Source organism: Neolamprologus brichardi, chromosome 9 (assembly GCF_056152115.1).
Source record: "Neolamprologus brichardi isolate AB-2024 chromosome 9, ASM5615211v1, whole genome shotgun sequence".
Classification (NCBI taxonomy): domain Eukaryota; kingdom Metazoa; phylum Chordata; class Actinopteri; order Cichliformes; family Cichlidae; genus Neolamprologus; species Neolamprologus brichardi.
The window spans coordinates 6,917,508-6,934,144 of record NC_142112.1 but is presented as its reverse complement, the minus strand read 5'-3'; the positions used below and the strand labels follow the sequence as shown (position 1 = coordinate 6,934,144).

General features: G+C 40.7%; 1 protein-coding gene across 2 annotated transcripts in view; it reads right to left on the bottom strand.

Annotated features, from left to right (window-relative positions):
* Positions 1-15,157, bottom strand: part of vegfc (vascular endothelial growth factor c) — a 99,616-nt gene extending 84,459 nt beyond the window's left edge. For both annotated transcript variants that reach the window (XM_006805639.2, XM_035914291.2), the window contains exon 1: positions 14,597-15,157. In XM_006805639.2, coding sequence (XP_006805702.1) covers positions 14,597-14,713 — 117 coding nt within the window. In that variant the 5' untranslated portion in view covers positions 14,714-15,157. The remainder of the gene's footprint in view (positions 1-14,596) is intronic.
* Positions 15,158-16,637: the final 1,480 nt, after the last annotated feature.

Below are 16,637 nucleotides of genomic sequence, written 5' to 3'. Positions count from 1 at the left end.
GGGTTTACAATCAAAACTTGCTTGCTTGATAGAAGTGTGTATACCTAAATATTAGCCATTATTAAGGGCTACCACGATTAGTTGACTAGTCACGATTACGTAGACTATCAAAATCGTCGACGACTGATTTAATAGTCGACACGTCATTTGAAGCTTTGTATGATCACAAAAGACGCAGGAATAAGTAGTAGGATTTAAGAGTGTAATAACGGACTGAAACAGAAGATGGCAACACCGCGTGTACAAGGATGCCAGCTGCCGTTAAACCTCGAAGAAGAAGAAGTAGCTCTGTCCCAGGATTCATAGCGCAGCCCTGCTCAGTTTCCAACAATGGCGGCAGCTACTTAGTTTTAATATTACTCTTATTATTCTTTCTGGGTCACAAAATAAACCTTTAACATATTTTCAAGCGAGAATGTAGCTGTGTAAACCTCAAATATCTGCTCAGTTTATCAAGACACCACATATTTTCAAAAGCGCTCCGACGTTTTCGGAGACATCTGTTACCCACTAACTCGATAGCTAGCCGGGGGCAAGGCTCACTAGAGCCGTGAGAACACCGGACTCCCGGCAAATCGTTTGCAAACCCACCGCAGTCTTTCGCTACTCAGGTTAAATATATATAAGTCACATAGATAACTTAAAAATGTTATTGTTTGGCTTTTTTTAGTATTTTATTTGTTCCTGAGTAAATCGGTTTGGCTGAGATTAAAGTTATAGTTTTTACACAGCTGAATAAACGTCAAGCAGACAGCTGATTATCAGAAGTGTGAGATGCTCAAGAATATACTCCGGTGTCCTGTTATATTTTAGATAGCAAGGAGTTTATTAAACTTCACCAAAACAATCTGCAAATTTCATTAAAATTTAATAAACTATCATCTTGTCTTTATTTTTAGTTAGCACATACCTTAAACACTTAAAGCTGTAAGCTAATGATAGTTATATAAGAGCAGATGCTGCTGGTGCAATAAGCTGTACGTTTTACGTCCAATGGATGATGATCTGACTAGTCGACTATCAAGATAATCGTTTGTGGCAGCCCTAGCCATTATTTGTATTCCCGACTTTCCACTCAAAGCAACACTTTCTCACTGTCACCATTTCTGTCACCTCTTAACAAACTGGAACTTTGTTAAGAGTTGACAGAAATCTCTTGTCATGTTTTAACTCAAGGATACTCCTTGGCCACACTGGCATACCCTCCCCCCTTTAGCACTGATTTCCAACATAATGAACAACATAAACTTACAGAGGTCCACATTATGAGGCAGTCTCACAACCTTGACATGAATTTGCATGCTATCTAGGACCCCTTTTTTTTCACTGCCTATCTTAGCTGGCATGGGGTAAGAACTGTGCTTAGGGTAACTAGCTCAGTGTACTATGTAGTATAATGAAAGATGGACCAGACAAAGACTAATTCAAAATACCCCTATGAGTAGAACATTGACGGAACAGTTCACGCTGCCAGGATAGAGTTACCAGGGCCTCGCCCTGCAGCCAGGACAGGAGAGGGTGCCAAAGGGTAAGCGTGTGGTGCTGGTGGGCACAGCCCTAAAAAGGGACATGGGTCCCATCCTGAAGGCCCACCACCCACAGGGGGTCAGGTGCAATGTTTGTTGAGCAGAGGCCCTGGCGAACATCTCCGACTACCAAAACTAGTGACTGGGACATGGTGAGTTGGATCCGGTGGCGTGGGAGGATGCTGGACAGACCTGGCACACCTAAGTATATAGTGACACTACTCTAGGAATGCCTGGCAGAGGCCCCAGTCCCCAAGATCTTTTCTAGGTGTAGAATTGGAAAGGAGGTTTACCACAATTGGAGAAGTTTAAGCATCTCAAAGTATTGTTTATGACTACATCTGACTACAATGTCTTCTGGGTGTTTTTTTTTTTTTAAATCGACCCCAGTCATTTTATTTTTTCACAGTGGTAAGGTTATGTATATTTTCAGCAGGTAGTACGTGGAACCAAAGGGTACATATCTCTGTACTGAGGCAGAGTAGTAAGCCTAAGCTGGAAAAAAAAAATCACAAAACATTCCTTCAAAATGGTTGTTAATTACACACTACATTCTTCTGCAGACTCCAGGGCTTTGTGAAATATGAGTGAGAGATACAGACAGACAGCAGTAGGGGGGGGGGGGGGGGGGAGAGATTGGTAGAAGCTAGACAGAAACTAAGAGATGAAAGAGAAACTTTGTGGTAACTGGTTCAAGATAAAAGCTTAAAATCTATCCTTAGTCCTCTAAGATGAAGTAAGTGATGGACCAACATAAACCCACATACAGGATGATACTGAGACAGATTCAGTAAGAGAGTGAGGGAAATACACAGTTAATTCACCACATCTATGTCAGAATTTAGGGTCATTTACAGTTTCTATGTTACAGATCAGTGTAAACCATAAACCCATTTAAAAGATAACAGAAACAGCAATATTTGACTTGCTTTTTCATCCCTACTTCTATTCTCAATTTGTCAAGATTTCCTGGAGTGAAAATTAATACCAGAAACACAACTTGCACTGTTTCTGTTCAGTCAGATGGAAAATCTAGTGCTCAGCATGAACAAGTGTAGTAATATGAGCATGAGATGTTGTGTAATGACCTCTGCAGGAAACATACTCTAAACCCACTCCTCAGTAAAACCACTTTGTTATGTAAAAAACTGGCATGTTAACGCAATTTTAGACTTTGGTTGGAAAATTTAAATTTCAAAACCTCAACTCGTCAGTCTATTGGTGAAGAAAATAGCAGGATGTGCATTAGTGTTCATTTCAAGTTTTATACTTCTACCTAATTAACAGAAATGTTCACGTTTCATTATACAAACCAATTTTTAAACCACGTGTCAACTTTAATAACTCTTTTTCACTTACAGCAACCGATAAGTTCCCACTTATTACCTCTAGTATAGACATCAAACAATTGGTCAACTGTCCACACAGAAGGTCAAAAATACATAATTAAAGAAAATGTTTCTTGAGCACATGAGGAGACAGAAGATAAACATTATTAATTGAAGATATCAGATTTAAAAACAAGCGTTATTGTGATGTGGACTTTTCAAAGCTCCACCATGTCAACATCTGAGGTCTAAAGAGGCAAATACAGGCCAAGAAACGGAAAAATAAAGTTGTTCAAAGAGGAAAGATAAGAACAGCATAGAAAAATTTGACAGCATATGCCAAAAATGCTCTGGCAAACATGTGCAAACATGTGCCAGAAGCAAATGTAAGGCCAAATGCGGGGTGGTAGCTAAAATATGTTTTTTTGAATAAAACCAGACAGAATTCTCATTCTCAATCTCCTTTTCAGCTCAGCTCTACAGTGTTTCAGCATCTTTCAGCTCACTCCTTTTCACTCTTAACACAAACTAGAGATGGCACGATGCCACTTTTTTATGTCCGATACCAATACCGATATCATAAATTTGGATATCTGCCGATACTGACATGAATCCGATATAGTGTATTTTTTAATCAATAAAACTGTTTGTTTTTTTTAATATCTTGCTGCATTTTGTATAAGTTCATACTCAAGTTTAAAAAAAAAACAAAAAAGCAAACAAACACTAAAGCTATTCTGTTAAACCTGTATGCAAAAAATACACTGCACCCAAAATATTTCATAGTTCAGCAAGCAAGCTAGTTTTCATCTCTTTCGTCCACTTTTGTCTGTACGCAACGTTACTCTCCACCTCGCCTCTCTCTTGCACTGAACACAACTCCCCCTCCCCCATCGCTTCACCTGCAGGCAACGACAAGATGGACACGGCAGCTATCAAAGAGGAGCTGGTCGGTAAAAAGAAACATTTGGAGGTTACTATTTTAGTGCTGTTAGCGTTAATCTCGTTAAAATGACGTTAATGCCATAATGCGGCGAATCGCCGTTAACGAGTTACCACGGATCGCCCTGTGCATGGGGCTGGATGGCGTCACTCGAGGCTGTCAGTCACACAGTAGAACTTGGGAGCAGAGCAGCTGCAAAATCTGTTTTTGTTATTATGCTCAGCGTCTTTAGTTTACATTTTGACTGCACAATTGTGAGCTTTTTGTTATGCACAAAAACAAAATTTTTTTCTTTTATTTATGGATCATTATTTTAATAAATGCTGATAATTTATTTCTGAGTAATCTTTCATGTACATCTACACTGTATGTTACTACAGAGATGTGTGAGATCTGGGACACAGCTTTGATAAGAACTCTCTTTTTGTTCTTACTTTATGGCTTAAAAAAAAAATCGAGATATATATCGTATATCACCATCCAGCTAAAGAATGTTGAGATATGAATTTTGGGCCATATCGCCCAGCCCTAATACAGAGCTAATAAACTTAAACCCTACACCTTCCTCCCTATTCTGGTATTCTAAAGAGTAAAGAAATATTAAACAACCTAACTAATAGGGTTGCCAACTCCCAGCAAAAAAAAAAAAAAAAAATAGGGAACCACCCTCCACCTCGTGATGCTTAATCGACGTAGTCAACTTTAATTTAATGCACGTGTAAAAAATAAAAATAAATAAATAAAAATGCACAAAAATCAATTATTTTTCTACAATAATTAAATAGATTCAACATCTTTCTTCAACAGAAGTGCAGACTGCACAGATGGTTCCCAAAGGAAAAAGTACTATAGCTGACTATATATTAGACTTAATAGTTACTATATACAGTAATGGACACACATTTTACATCAGATTAAAACTTTGGGTGTAAGATTCAGATAATTATTTATTAAAAGCTGGACATTTTAAATGAGAATAAGAAAGAAAAGTATTTCTTTGTGCCCCCTTTTTGCCCCCCTGGCAAAACTTTGCTAGATCCGCCCCTGCACAGTTACCAGCTATCAGCTACGTAGAAAAAGATCCTGGTGTAGAATTTATTTAATGTTACTTTCTAACAACAGCTTATCAAGCTTAAACGTGCTACTGTTGTTTAGCCACTGGCTTCCTCTTTCAGGCGCAAAGTGGGCAATAAACAAACAAAAGAGACGGAGTCATGACAGAAAAGCCGATCAGGTGATCATTGATCAGTTTCATGACTGAAGTAGCAACAGGAGAGGGAGGGAGAGAGAAGAGGCAGTCGCTCAATATATCAGTTGTTAAGCTTAACGCTGGAATGCTTTACAAACATTCAGAGATGAACTTACACACTTGCTTTACTTCTCTCTGGGATAACTTTCTCTGAGATGAAATGCCAGTTTGGTAGCGAGGCTCCAAAATGCTCAAATAGACAGATCTCGCACGCCACAGCCGCTCTATCACGTGACGCATACTGCTCCGACGTGCTACGGTTATGAGCTGAGTTACGCCATGTCACAAGTTTTCTGAGGTGCTTTTGTGATATTTAATGGATCGGATTAATTTTTTTATTTCTCTTCTATATCCGATCCAGTAATTTAGGTCAGTATCGGACAGATACCAATACGTAATATCGGATCGGCCCATCTCTAACACAAACATGTGACTTTGACACCCACAATGCCATTGTCTGGGCTCATCCTGTGGTTACTTTTTCAATATTTAACAAAAAAATCTTTTTATTTATTGATATATTAGCCAAACTTGTCAGCATTTATAGTGGCAGTATGAATAGCCATTCATGTAAACTTACAACTGCATTACTACAACATCTATGAAAACACTGATCTTTCCAACTTCAAGAGTTATGCACAATCTGTGGCCCTGCTCATAACAGTCAGCTCTTCGATGATGACTGACTTGTACCTTAGCAATGCTGCCAAACCAGCGGTCTTTCACCTTTGGCTCTGATTTTTTGCTTACCTGTATTATTAAATCTTCACTGGAAGTTAACCTGTGGCTCTGACTGTCACACATGTCTGGGGTTGTCCCGTATTGTTGCTATAACAATGATATCACAATGACACTTAAAATAGTTTATCAGTATTATTGTGGACAATATGCTATAGCACAGCTCTAGCCTCTACCAGGCAGAGCAGCAACTATTATAAGATGTTGGAACAGAGGTGGCAACTGACTGAAACTCTGTCTGATTTACGGTAACAATACCTAAACCTCAAGACAATCGAAGAGCTTTTGCCAGTTCCTCTGGTAGGATCCACTGAGTCTTTGAATGTGCCACTGTCTACTTGAGTGGTTAAAGTTGTAACAATCTCTGGCCTGCCTCCTCTTATCATAGGGCCTTTGAAGTCCACTGTGGCAGGGGTGGAGCAGTGGGTTCAGGGTGTGGTGTCAGGGGAGGCTAATACACATAGTTGACCTTTATCATCTGATCACATCTCCCCATTTGAGCATCTGCAACAGGTTTCCAGCTGTCTTCTCAGCTGCTGCAGAAACTGTTCAAAAAACAAACAAACAAAAAAAACCCTCAACATGTAATAAAGGACCCATGTGTGCATGGGTAATTTATTGACACATTGGTGCCAAAACCCAAGCTGCACAGGGCTCGCAAAATTTCAAAATCCCTGGTAGCCCTTCGGGCAGGGACTCTTCAGTTTTTGGTAGCCCAAAATAAATTTAAGTAGCCCGAATAAAAAAGAGAGCATTTTTTTGATTGATGTTTTGTTTCCTGTTTTGTTTCCGTTACAATATTATACATTAAAGTATAATATTGTAACGGAAACAAAACATTAATCAAAAAATTGTTGAAACACAAATTACAACATTGTATAAAAATTACAATCATCAACTCAAATACTTGGTTCTGATTGAACAGAAATTTCTATGAACTTGTAAGAACTGTGTAGAACATGAATCAGTCTGTGTCAAATTTCCACTGAATGTGCGCATTCGCTGTCAAAATAAAAGACGCGCACCAGATAAGAAGTTGCAGCGCGCGTTTGCGTCCATATAAAAGGCTGTTTTTGTCCGCTAGAGTGGGATTTTCACGGCACATTCTGCACCACATCTCTGTGCGTTTATCATTTGTTTGAAGCCAGCTCACCTCCTGCAACCACTTTTCCGAGAATACGCGCTTCTTTTGTGGTTCGGACTCCTTCTGACATTTCTTTGGAGGTGGAGGAACACCAAAGTAATTGCTTAAAGGAGCTTCTTCGACATCTTTAAGAGTTCTAAACAAATGTCTGTCCTCCTCCAGAAAATCTTATGTACGCAAACACGCGTTGCAACTTCTTATCTTGTGCGCGTTTTTTATTTTGACAGCGAATGTGCACTTGCGGACCACTTATGTGCAGCCCTGGTTATTTAGCTCGTCATATTGCAGCCACAGAAATTTGTTTGTCCATGAAACCATAAAGCTGCACTTTCTTTTTGCCTTATAGTCTGATTTGCCATAACTTCTCCATTTTGTGGTAAGCTTTTCTTTGGCTGTCACTTCTTCACGCTGACCTGTCTTATTTGGCTCAGCAGAACTAAAATATATATCCTGCTGCTTTTACACAGGCACTCACATAACGCTCAGCGATTCTCTGCGCGATCAACCTCTCACATGTTTAAGCTGCGGGAGATTTCACTTGTCATGTTTGCATAGTAAGCTAACGATTGATAAGATGATGTCAGAGGAATTGGTGCGCAAATGATCGTCACTCACCAATCAGTACTGTCGCTCTCTATACACAGTTTGCGCGATTGCAAAGTGAAAGCAAAAAACAAGCGCAAATTCTGGCTCACCGATGCCAATGACATAATTACCCAGCTACATATATATCTACATATATATTTTTCCTTCCTGTGATAGCCCGATGGGCAGGGCAGAGATAGATTTTGGTAGCCCGACTGGAAAAATCGCTAGCCCCGGGACATCGGGCTAGCGATTTTGCGAGCCCTGCTGCAGTGTGGCGGACCTGCAATCAGCCAGCTGAGGCGCTGGCCCAGATGGTGGCCGAGCTGACATGCAGCAGGAGCAGGCTGCAGTGGTTTGCCACCAGTTTGAACAGCTGTAGGAGTATGAGCCCTGAACAAAGGTGTTGGACAGTCTGGTTGCTTAGGCTGGTCGCTGGCGCCACTGCAGTTCACACCGGGCCCACCAGTACGGAAGGAGATGACCTCCAAAAAATGAAAGTCAACACATTCTGGACCTAATCACCGCCTCACTGACCAGTCAGAAAAATAATTGACAGATTAGTTGACTACCAAGATAATCTTTAATTGCAGCCTTGCTTAATATAAAAGCAACTGAATGCCTTCTAGCCAGAACCACACGGTGAGAGTAGTTCCACTGAAAGTCTCAGCAAAAACTAATTTCAATGTGCTAACATTTAGCACACTGTAAATTAATGCCCAGTATGCTGCCAGTAACATCAAATTTGGCCTTTAATGTGTTTGTTAAAAGTCCCTGGCACATGCAGTATTTCCATTTGTGGTAAAAAAAAAACAAAAAAAAACACAAACGTTCATCTGTTACTCCAGGAGTGGGTTTGTGTAATCCCATGTGTAATGTGTTATTATTACCCTGCAACACTATTTATATTCTGAAATTGTTTTTGTGATCAGTAGGTTGATAGGGTTTAACTTAAAAATATATATATAAAGCTATCAAGCAAATAAAATAAAGTTAAAATCTTGTGGGCCAATGAAAACGTGGAGGAGAGGTAAAAACAAAGAGGAGCTAACAGGAAACTGGTAAAGATAAATGTCAACAAGATTCACTGGAGAGGCTGACTGGGAATCCTTCCTTCAAGACCAAGCCAAATGTAGTAAGTCAAATGAATCAGGGAAGGATGATACACAAGTGTGCATTATAATGTCTCACACACACACACGCACATTCCTTGCAAGGAGTTAAACATGTTTTTTCTTCTAGATCACATCTTAGAACACGTGTCAAACTTAAGGCCCGCCAGCAAAATGTGGCCCGTCATATCATTTTATGTGGCCCATGAGAGCATGTGCATGATTGTCATAAAAATAAGTTTACTATATGGTGTTTAACAGCGCACACTGACTATAAACTACATCTCCCAAAATGCATTTGGATTGTTTGAACCCCAATTCCCCCGGTAGCAGGGGAGAACTTCTAGTTTGACGTGATGTACCGCCAGATCTGATTTTTAAATACAGATGTGTATGGTATCCACAGAAACATCAGAATCTCAGCTAAAAGCTCATAAAGCCATTTCAACGACCACTAAAGAGCAGGTAAACAGATTCTGCAAAAAGATCTTACTTTGGCTGTCTTGCTGCCACCACGCTGCCACCTTCACAGCTCTACCTCTCAGGAAAGTTTATGTTTTTCACTTTCTACAACAGAAATCTGTTTGTTTTATGACTACAGCTAAAAAAAGAACAATATCAACAAAAAAATTGACAGTTTGAGCAATGACCTACCAGAAGTTTAAGAGCTTTTTCTTTAACATGTAGAAAAACAGTTAAATAGGCCATTTGTTTACACTCACATAAGAGGAGTTTCACTTGTCTGGTCTGCTTAAGATCAAAGTGGGCTGTATGTGGCCCACAGTGTAAAATGAGTTTGACACCCCTGTCTTAGAAGAAAAGATAGTAGGGAGCGCTCCAATAGAGGCTCCAATATTCATTACGCTTCACAGCTTAATATATAAATCCCATGGATGAGCTCCAAAGCAATGTGTAAAACTGTAGGAAACAACAGCAGTCCTTCTTCTGTAGGCTCAGTGGGCACTGCAAAGTTGCACATGAACATGAACTAGTTCTCCATCTGGTGAAGGTTCAACTTAAAGTAACCCATGGCAAGTTTCCAGAAAATAATAAGAAATAGCAGTGCCAGCTGCAGTCCAGCACTGTGGAGTTGGAGTTTGCCTCACTGACAACAGCTGAATGACTTTAAGGACTGCCACCCGAGCAGCATTGTCAGCCTCAAGGAAACAGAAGAAAGGAAGAGCTTGGGGTAATTTACTTGGACAACATTGCTCAGTTAAAGTCTGAGCAATCAAAAATCTGATTATGTTAAATTTGGTGCTTAGCAGCAACTAGCAAGGGAAAGAAAACGCTAGGAGCCAGTCTGTCTTGAAAAGGTTGACAGCAGGGATGACTTGGTGAAACTTCTCAGAGTAACAGCCAGAGCTACAAGAGAAACTCATCATTACAGTTAACAATACCCTGAGATCACATGACTTCATGCCACTGCTCAGCATTTATCTCTGCCACCTCACCCTCATCAGACACAGTGAAAGGCCCCCCACCCAGACCCACACACACAAACACCCTTGACCCCTGTGACACCTGCCTCCATTGGCTCTTTTCTGTGGCTAATTTGAAAATACCTCTTCCTAATCCCTACTGCTATCCACCCCTGCTGCACTGAAAAAATTTCCCTTCCTCTCCTCCAGTTCCTCTGTTCATTCAGTTCAATCTGTGTTGCTGGCAGCTTTTTGGTGGCGTATTAGTCCAACTATTGCTGTAACACTCAACAGGTATGTACAGTGGGGCAAAAAAGTATTTAGTCAGCCACCGATTGTGCAAGTTCCCCCACTTAAAATGATGACAGAGGTCAGTAATTTGCACCAGAGGTACACTTCAACTGTGAGAGACAGAATGTGAAAAAAAAATCCATGAATTCACATGGTAGGATTTGTAAAGAATTTATTCGTAAATCAGGGTGGAAAATAAGTATTTGGTCACCTCAAACAAGGAAAATCCCTGGCTCTCACATACCTGTAACGTCTTCTGTAAGAAGCTTTTCTGTCCCCCACTCGTTACCTGTATGAATGGCACCTGTTTGACCTCATCATCTGTATAAAAGACACCTGTCCACAGCCTCAACCAGTCAGACTCCAAACTCCGCCATGGCCAAGACCAAAGAGCTTTCGAAGGACACCAGGAAAAGAATTGTAGACCTGCACCAGACTGGGAAGAGTGAATCTACAATAGGCAAGCAGCTTGGTGTGAAAAAATCAACTGTGGGAGCAATCATCAGAAAATGGAAGACATACAAGACCACTGATAATCTCCCTCGATCTGGGGCTCCACGCAAGATCTCATCCCGTGGGGTCAAAATGATCATGAGAACGGTGAGCAAAGATCCCAGAACCACACGGGGGGACCTGGTGAATGACCTGCAGAGAGCTGGGACCAAAGTAACAAAGGTCACCATCAGTAACACACTACAACGGCAGGGAATCAAATCCCGCAGTGCCAGACGTGTTCCGCTGCTGAAGCCAGTGCATGTCCAGGCCCGTCTGAAGTTTGCCAGAGAGCACATGGATGATACAGCAGAGGATTGGGAGAATGTCATGTGGTCAGATGAAACCAAAGTAGAACTTTTTGGTATAAACTCAACTCGTCGTGTTTGGAGGAAGAAGAATACTGAGTTGCATCCCAAGAACACCATACCTACTGTGAAGCATGGGGGTGGAAACATCATGCTATGGGGCTGTTTTTCTGCCAAGGGGACAGGACGACTGATCCGTGTTAAGGACAGAATGAATGGGGCCAAGTATCGTGAGATTTTGAGCCAAAACCTCCTTCCATCAGTGAGAACTTTGAAGATGAAATGAGGCTGGGTCTTCCAACATGACAATGATCCAAAACACACCGCCCGGGCAACAAAGGAGTGGCTCCGTAAGAAGCATTTGAAAGTCCTGGAGTGGCCTAGCCAGTCTCCAGACCTCAACCCCATAGAAAATCTGTGGCGGGAGTTGAAAGTCCGTGTTGCTCGGCGACAGCCCCAAAACATCACTGCTCTTGAGAAGATCTGCATGGAGGAATGGGCCAAAATACCAGCTACTGTGTGTGCAAACCTGGTAAAGACCTATAGTAAACGTTTGACCTCTGTTATTGCCAACAAAGGTTATGTTACAAAGTATTGAGTTGTATTTTTGTTATTGACCAAATACTTATTTTCCACCCTGATTTACGAATAAATTCTTTACAAATCCTACCATGTGAATTCATGGATTTTTTTTTCACATTCTGTCTCTCACAGTTGAAGTGTACCTCTGGTGCAAATTACTGACCTCTGTCATCATTTTAAGTGGGGGAACTTGCACAATCGGTGGCTGACTAAATACTTTTTGGCCCCACTGTATGTATGATCAAGGGCGATCGTGGCTCAAGAGTTGGGAGATCGTGGCTCAAGAGTTGGGAGTTCGTCTTGTAATCGGAAGGTTGCCGGTTCGAGCCCCGGCTCGGACAGTTTCGGTCGTTGTGTCCTTGGACAAGACACTTCACTTGCCGCCTACTGGTGATGGTCAGAGGGGCCGATGGCGCGATATGGCAACCTCGCTTCTGTCAGTCTGCCCCAGGGTAGCTGTGGCTACAACTGCAGCCGCCTCCACCAGTGTGTGAATGTGAGAGTGAATGAATAGTGGAATTGTAAAAGCGCTTTGAGGATTTTGAAAAGCGCTATATAAATGCAATCCATTATTATTGTTATAATAGCAATTTAACAAAAGCCAGTTGAGATCCTCTATGTAAAAAAAAAAGAAAAAAAAAAGATGCTGGTTTATGAACCAATGCATGAAATCAGCGTTTCTGTGTTCCTTGACCTCTCAGATCCAGACGCTTGGCAGAAAAAGACTAAATCAAACTGAGGAGCCAGGCTTCTCATTCTGATCACTATTACTAACACCTTTTGTTTTTTCTCTTGTCTTTATCTAAAGACTGAAACTTGGAATGAAAACAGAGATAACTGAGAAAATAAAAAAATGGATACTTTTACTGTTTGTCAGGATTTTGTGGAACTGAAAAACATTTGGAAGAATGTACACCGGTAGCAAATGAAAGACATCCAGGCTTTTATCTGCTAATGGACCCTACTCATCCCAGAATGTAATTAAGTGTTTTTTTATTAGCCCTGCCTGTCTAACTGTCTGACTACCAATTTTAAAACTAAGAACCTGTTCCATGATAACCAATGGTACTGAGATGAGGGGAAAAAAGTGTTGAATCAAGATGGAATGAACTATATACACTGATCACGCACATTATGACCACCTGCCTAATACTGTGTTGGTCCCCGTTTTGCTGGCAAAATCTCTCTGACCCATTAAGGTATGGACTCCACAAGACGTCTGAAGGTGTGCTGTGGTACCAGGGACCAAGATGTTAGCAACAGATCATTGAACTCCTGCCAGGTGGGGCCCCCGTTGATCGGACTTGTTTCTCCAGCACATCCCACGGATGCTTGATTAAATGTCTATGGGATCCAATCGATATCTGTGGAATCTGGGGAGTATATGGTTTGTGGCAGGACACGCTATCCTGATGAAAGAGGCCATAGCCATCGGAAAATAATGTTTTCATGAAAGGGTGTCCATGGTGTGGAACAATGCTTAGGTAGGTGGTACATTTCAAAGTAACAGCCACAAAACCCAAGATTTCTCAGCTGAACGTAGCCCAAAACATCACACTGCCTCCACTGTTGCTTTCGGTTGTGGACAGAGGTCAGCATGGGACCGGTCTGCCAATGTGCGGTCCCATACGCAACAAACTACAATGCACTGGGTATTCAGGCACCTTTCTACCAGAACCAGCATGAAGTTTGTCAAATCAATTGGACTGGCCCACACAAGCCAGCCTTCACCCCCACATGAAATCAATGAGCCTTGGCCGCCTATGTCCCTGTCGCTGGTTCACTACTGTTTGCCACTGTCCCTTCCTGTTAATATAGCCCACCCACAAATAGATGAAGAGATCATTTGTGTTTCAAAAAAACTTGAATATTCTTGTCCATTCAGTTACTTGTGCAAATAAATTCTCTGCAATATGCAAAGACTTCAACTTGATTTAAAAATAAAAGTGAACTTTTAGGCTAAACAAACAATATCCCACATACCGTAGAAGAGAAGAAGCTACTTTTGGCTGCTCACAAGGGGTCACCAGAGTGGGTTGCTCCCTGAGTTTGGGATTTGGCAGAAGTTTATGTTGGATATAGATAGTTTTCAACAGAAAAACAGCTGTACCAGCGTGAACAGCTGGGATAGTTAGTATTGGTGTTAACTCTTATGATGAGCAGTTATTTCCTTTAAGAGACCAGTAAATAAAGTTACATGTGAGACTTACATTATTGACTCCTCTAAGCTTTCACTTAATATTCTAGGTCTCTTAAATACTAAACTAGAATGTCTGCAAATCATAAACTTGCTTTTCTCCTGATTTTTGGTCCCAGAATCTTTAAGAAAACAGGAGCAAGAGAAGACAGAGAGAGATCACCAGTCCATCTTTCATCCATACTAACTTTCATTTGGACAACAGCGGGATTATTTCATAGTCTTTGGAAGTCCACTCCCACCCTAGCTTAAAACACAGTTAAAGAATGCAACAACAAGGTTTTCTTTCTATATTTACTCTCGATTTTACTTTTTAGATATTGCTGTATTGTTCAGATACACATCTTCATGCATGAGTGGCACATGTGTAGAGTTCTGTCTATTCTAAACTAACAAAATGTCAGTGAAGACAACTGTCTGCATTCTTAAGCAACAGGAACCAGAGTCACATAGGGAACCCTGCACCTCATTCCTGATCCCTTCATGAACGCAAAATGAATGAGATATTCAGCTGATCACATGTTAATCCCTAAATATCCACAGCGTGAACAAAGTTGATAATATACTGTGATTCAGTGGGAACGCCACCTCTGAGTCACTGGACGTCCTTAGTGACTGCATCAGCTGAAACTTTACTGTAGGCAGAGACGTGCGCTCCTCTCAAACAGCTTCACACTCACCGGCTCATCCAGCTGCTCCTGCTCGTAGTATTCATAATAGTCGTTGTGACTCAATGCGCTGCCGAGCGTGGTGTTGAGAAGGTATGCCAGTAAAAGAGAAAATCCTCGTAAGTGCATGTTTATATGAGCAACTCCTGAAGTGTTTATGATCCGAGAATCATAAAAAATGTGGAATTTAAAAAAAAAGAAAGCTCCCCAGTATCTGCGCTCCCCTCTTTCTGTCGCTGAAAACACACGCTCTCTCTCTCTCGCTCTCCTTTGTCTTCTTGGCAAGGTCCAGTACTTTCTCCTTGGAGGGCCTGTGTGTGTGTGTGTGTGTGTGTGTGTGTCTGTGTGTGTGTGTGTGTGTGTGTGTGAACCCCGCTGTGGATGAAAGCCCGGTCACATGGAAACTGATAAATCCGGAGGGTCAACAGAGGCTGTCCCGGCAATTAAGAACGCCAAGGCGCACAATTACAGGAAAATAGGCTGCCTTCAAAATAAGAGCATACAAGTAACCACGTCTCTGGAAAAACAGCTCAGAGGATGGCAACAGTAATCGATCATTTCTACTGACTTCTGTCACCAGGTGACAGAAACTGCATCAACAGTTTGTTTTTGTTTGGTTTTTAGTTCTTTTGTAGCATGCTATATAATACAAATAAGTTACATGTGTAGAATAGAACGGAAGAACGGAAGAACAGCCCTTTATTGTAATACGTGTACGACAAAATTATGGACATAGTCACAGCTGAAACTCTTACGCCAAAAATAAAACATTAGCATATTCATTCTTTCATGGTTGTTGTGGTTCCATCACGGTTAAACTCAATTATGATTTGATGGGGAAAAAGTTGTTTTCAAAGCTTTTGATAACTAATTTAGTCTCAAGATTTGACAATATTTACTATAATTTAACCCTTTAAAGCCGGTCAGAGCAGCACGCTCTGTTTTGCATAACTATTTTTAAATCCTGGTAGCTCTGCAACCACATAAGCTAGCGCAATAATCTTTTTTGCATATGAAACCAGAGGAGTTGTACTTACATCTTATGCCATCAGCTTGTGCTAGGTCACAGTTTCCTTCCACATATAGCTTTGCAAAAACTGCATAAAAAGCACTTGCAGCAACAAAAACATAATATTCCAGAAACACGCTTTGCCTATCCGATCAGCTGTTTGTAACACTCCCTAGTCCATCAGCTCGAACTATCGCATGTCCGCCATGACCTTCCCGAAACCGAAAGTGATGTCGTTATGCGGAAATGTAGTTTTTTTACTATCAGGGCCTCATGAGCCTATACTGGTGTTTTTAAAAGTTATGTTTGACTTTATGACTTTCTGTGTCGTTTCTGGGATGCTTAGGACTCATATTGCACTGCTGGAAATAGTTTATTTTGATGAATATGCTGCTTTTTTGCAAATTTGCATTATAATATGTATTTTCGTTTTTCCTGCAGTATATAAAAATTGGTGTATTTCAAAAATAAAACTATGAAGACACTCAAAATAAATTTCCTGTTGTGGGAAACTATTTTGTGCAACTTTTTTGTTTAAGCCTCTTAAATTTCTCTAACTAGAAATATATGTTAAAAAAACAAAAACGATTTTCAATTTTTTTGTAGTTTATTACACTTTTTTGCAATTTATGTAGTTACTATGGACTTAATGCATACATATTATTAAGATTTGGGCTATAATGGTTGTATTGATGTATATCAACTTGAAATGCTCCCAAAAGCATGTAAAAATATAATATAAGCTCTGGCGGACTTGGTTCTATGGTAGGTTTTAAAGGGTTAAGCATGGGTTTCTGCAGTAATGTAGTATTTTGCAGTTGTTTGTGGGAAAATCAAAATGACACCAAAAAAGTAAGATGCATTTATGGTAATTTCACTGCATTCAATAACAGTGAGATAGCACAGGTTTGAATATATTTTACAAGTTGGGTTTTGAATAACCTAACTTCAGGTATCAATCAGGTATGTGGTCAACACAAAGTAGGAATGTTTCTATGGTATGTTTCTATCCCCAGTGGGGATATAAATAATTTAGCAGAGGCA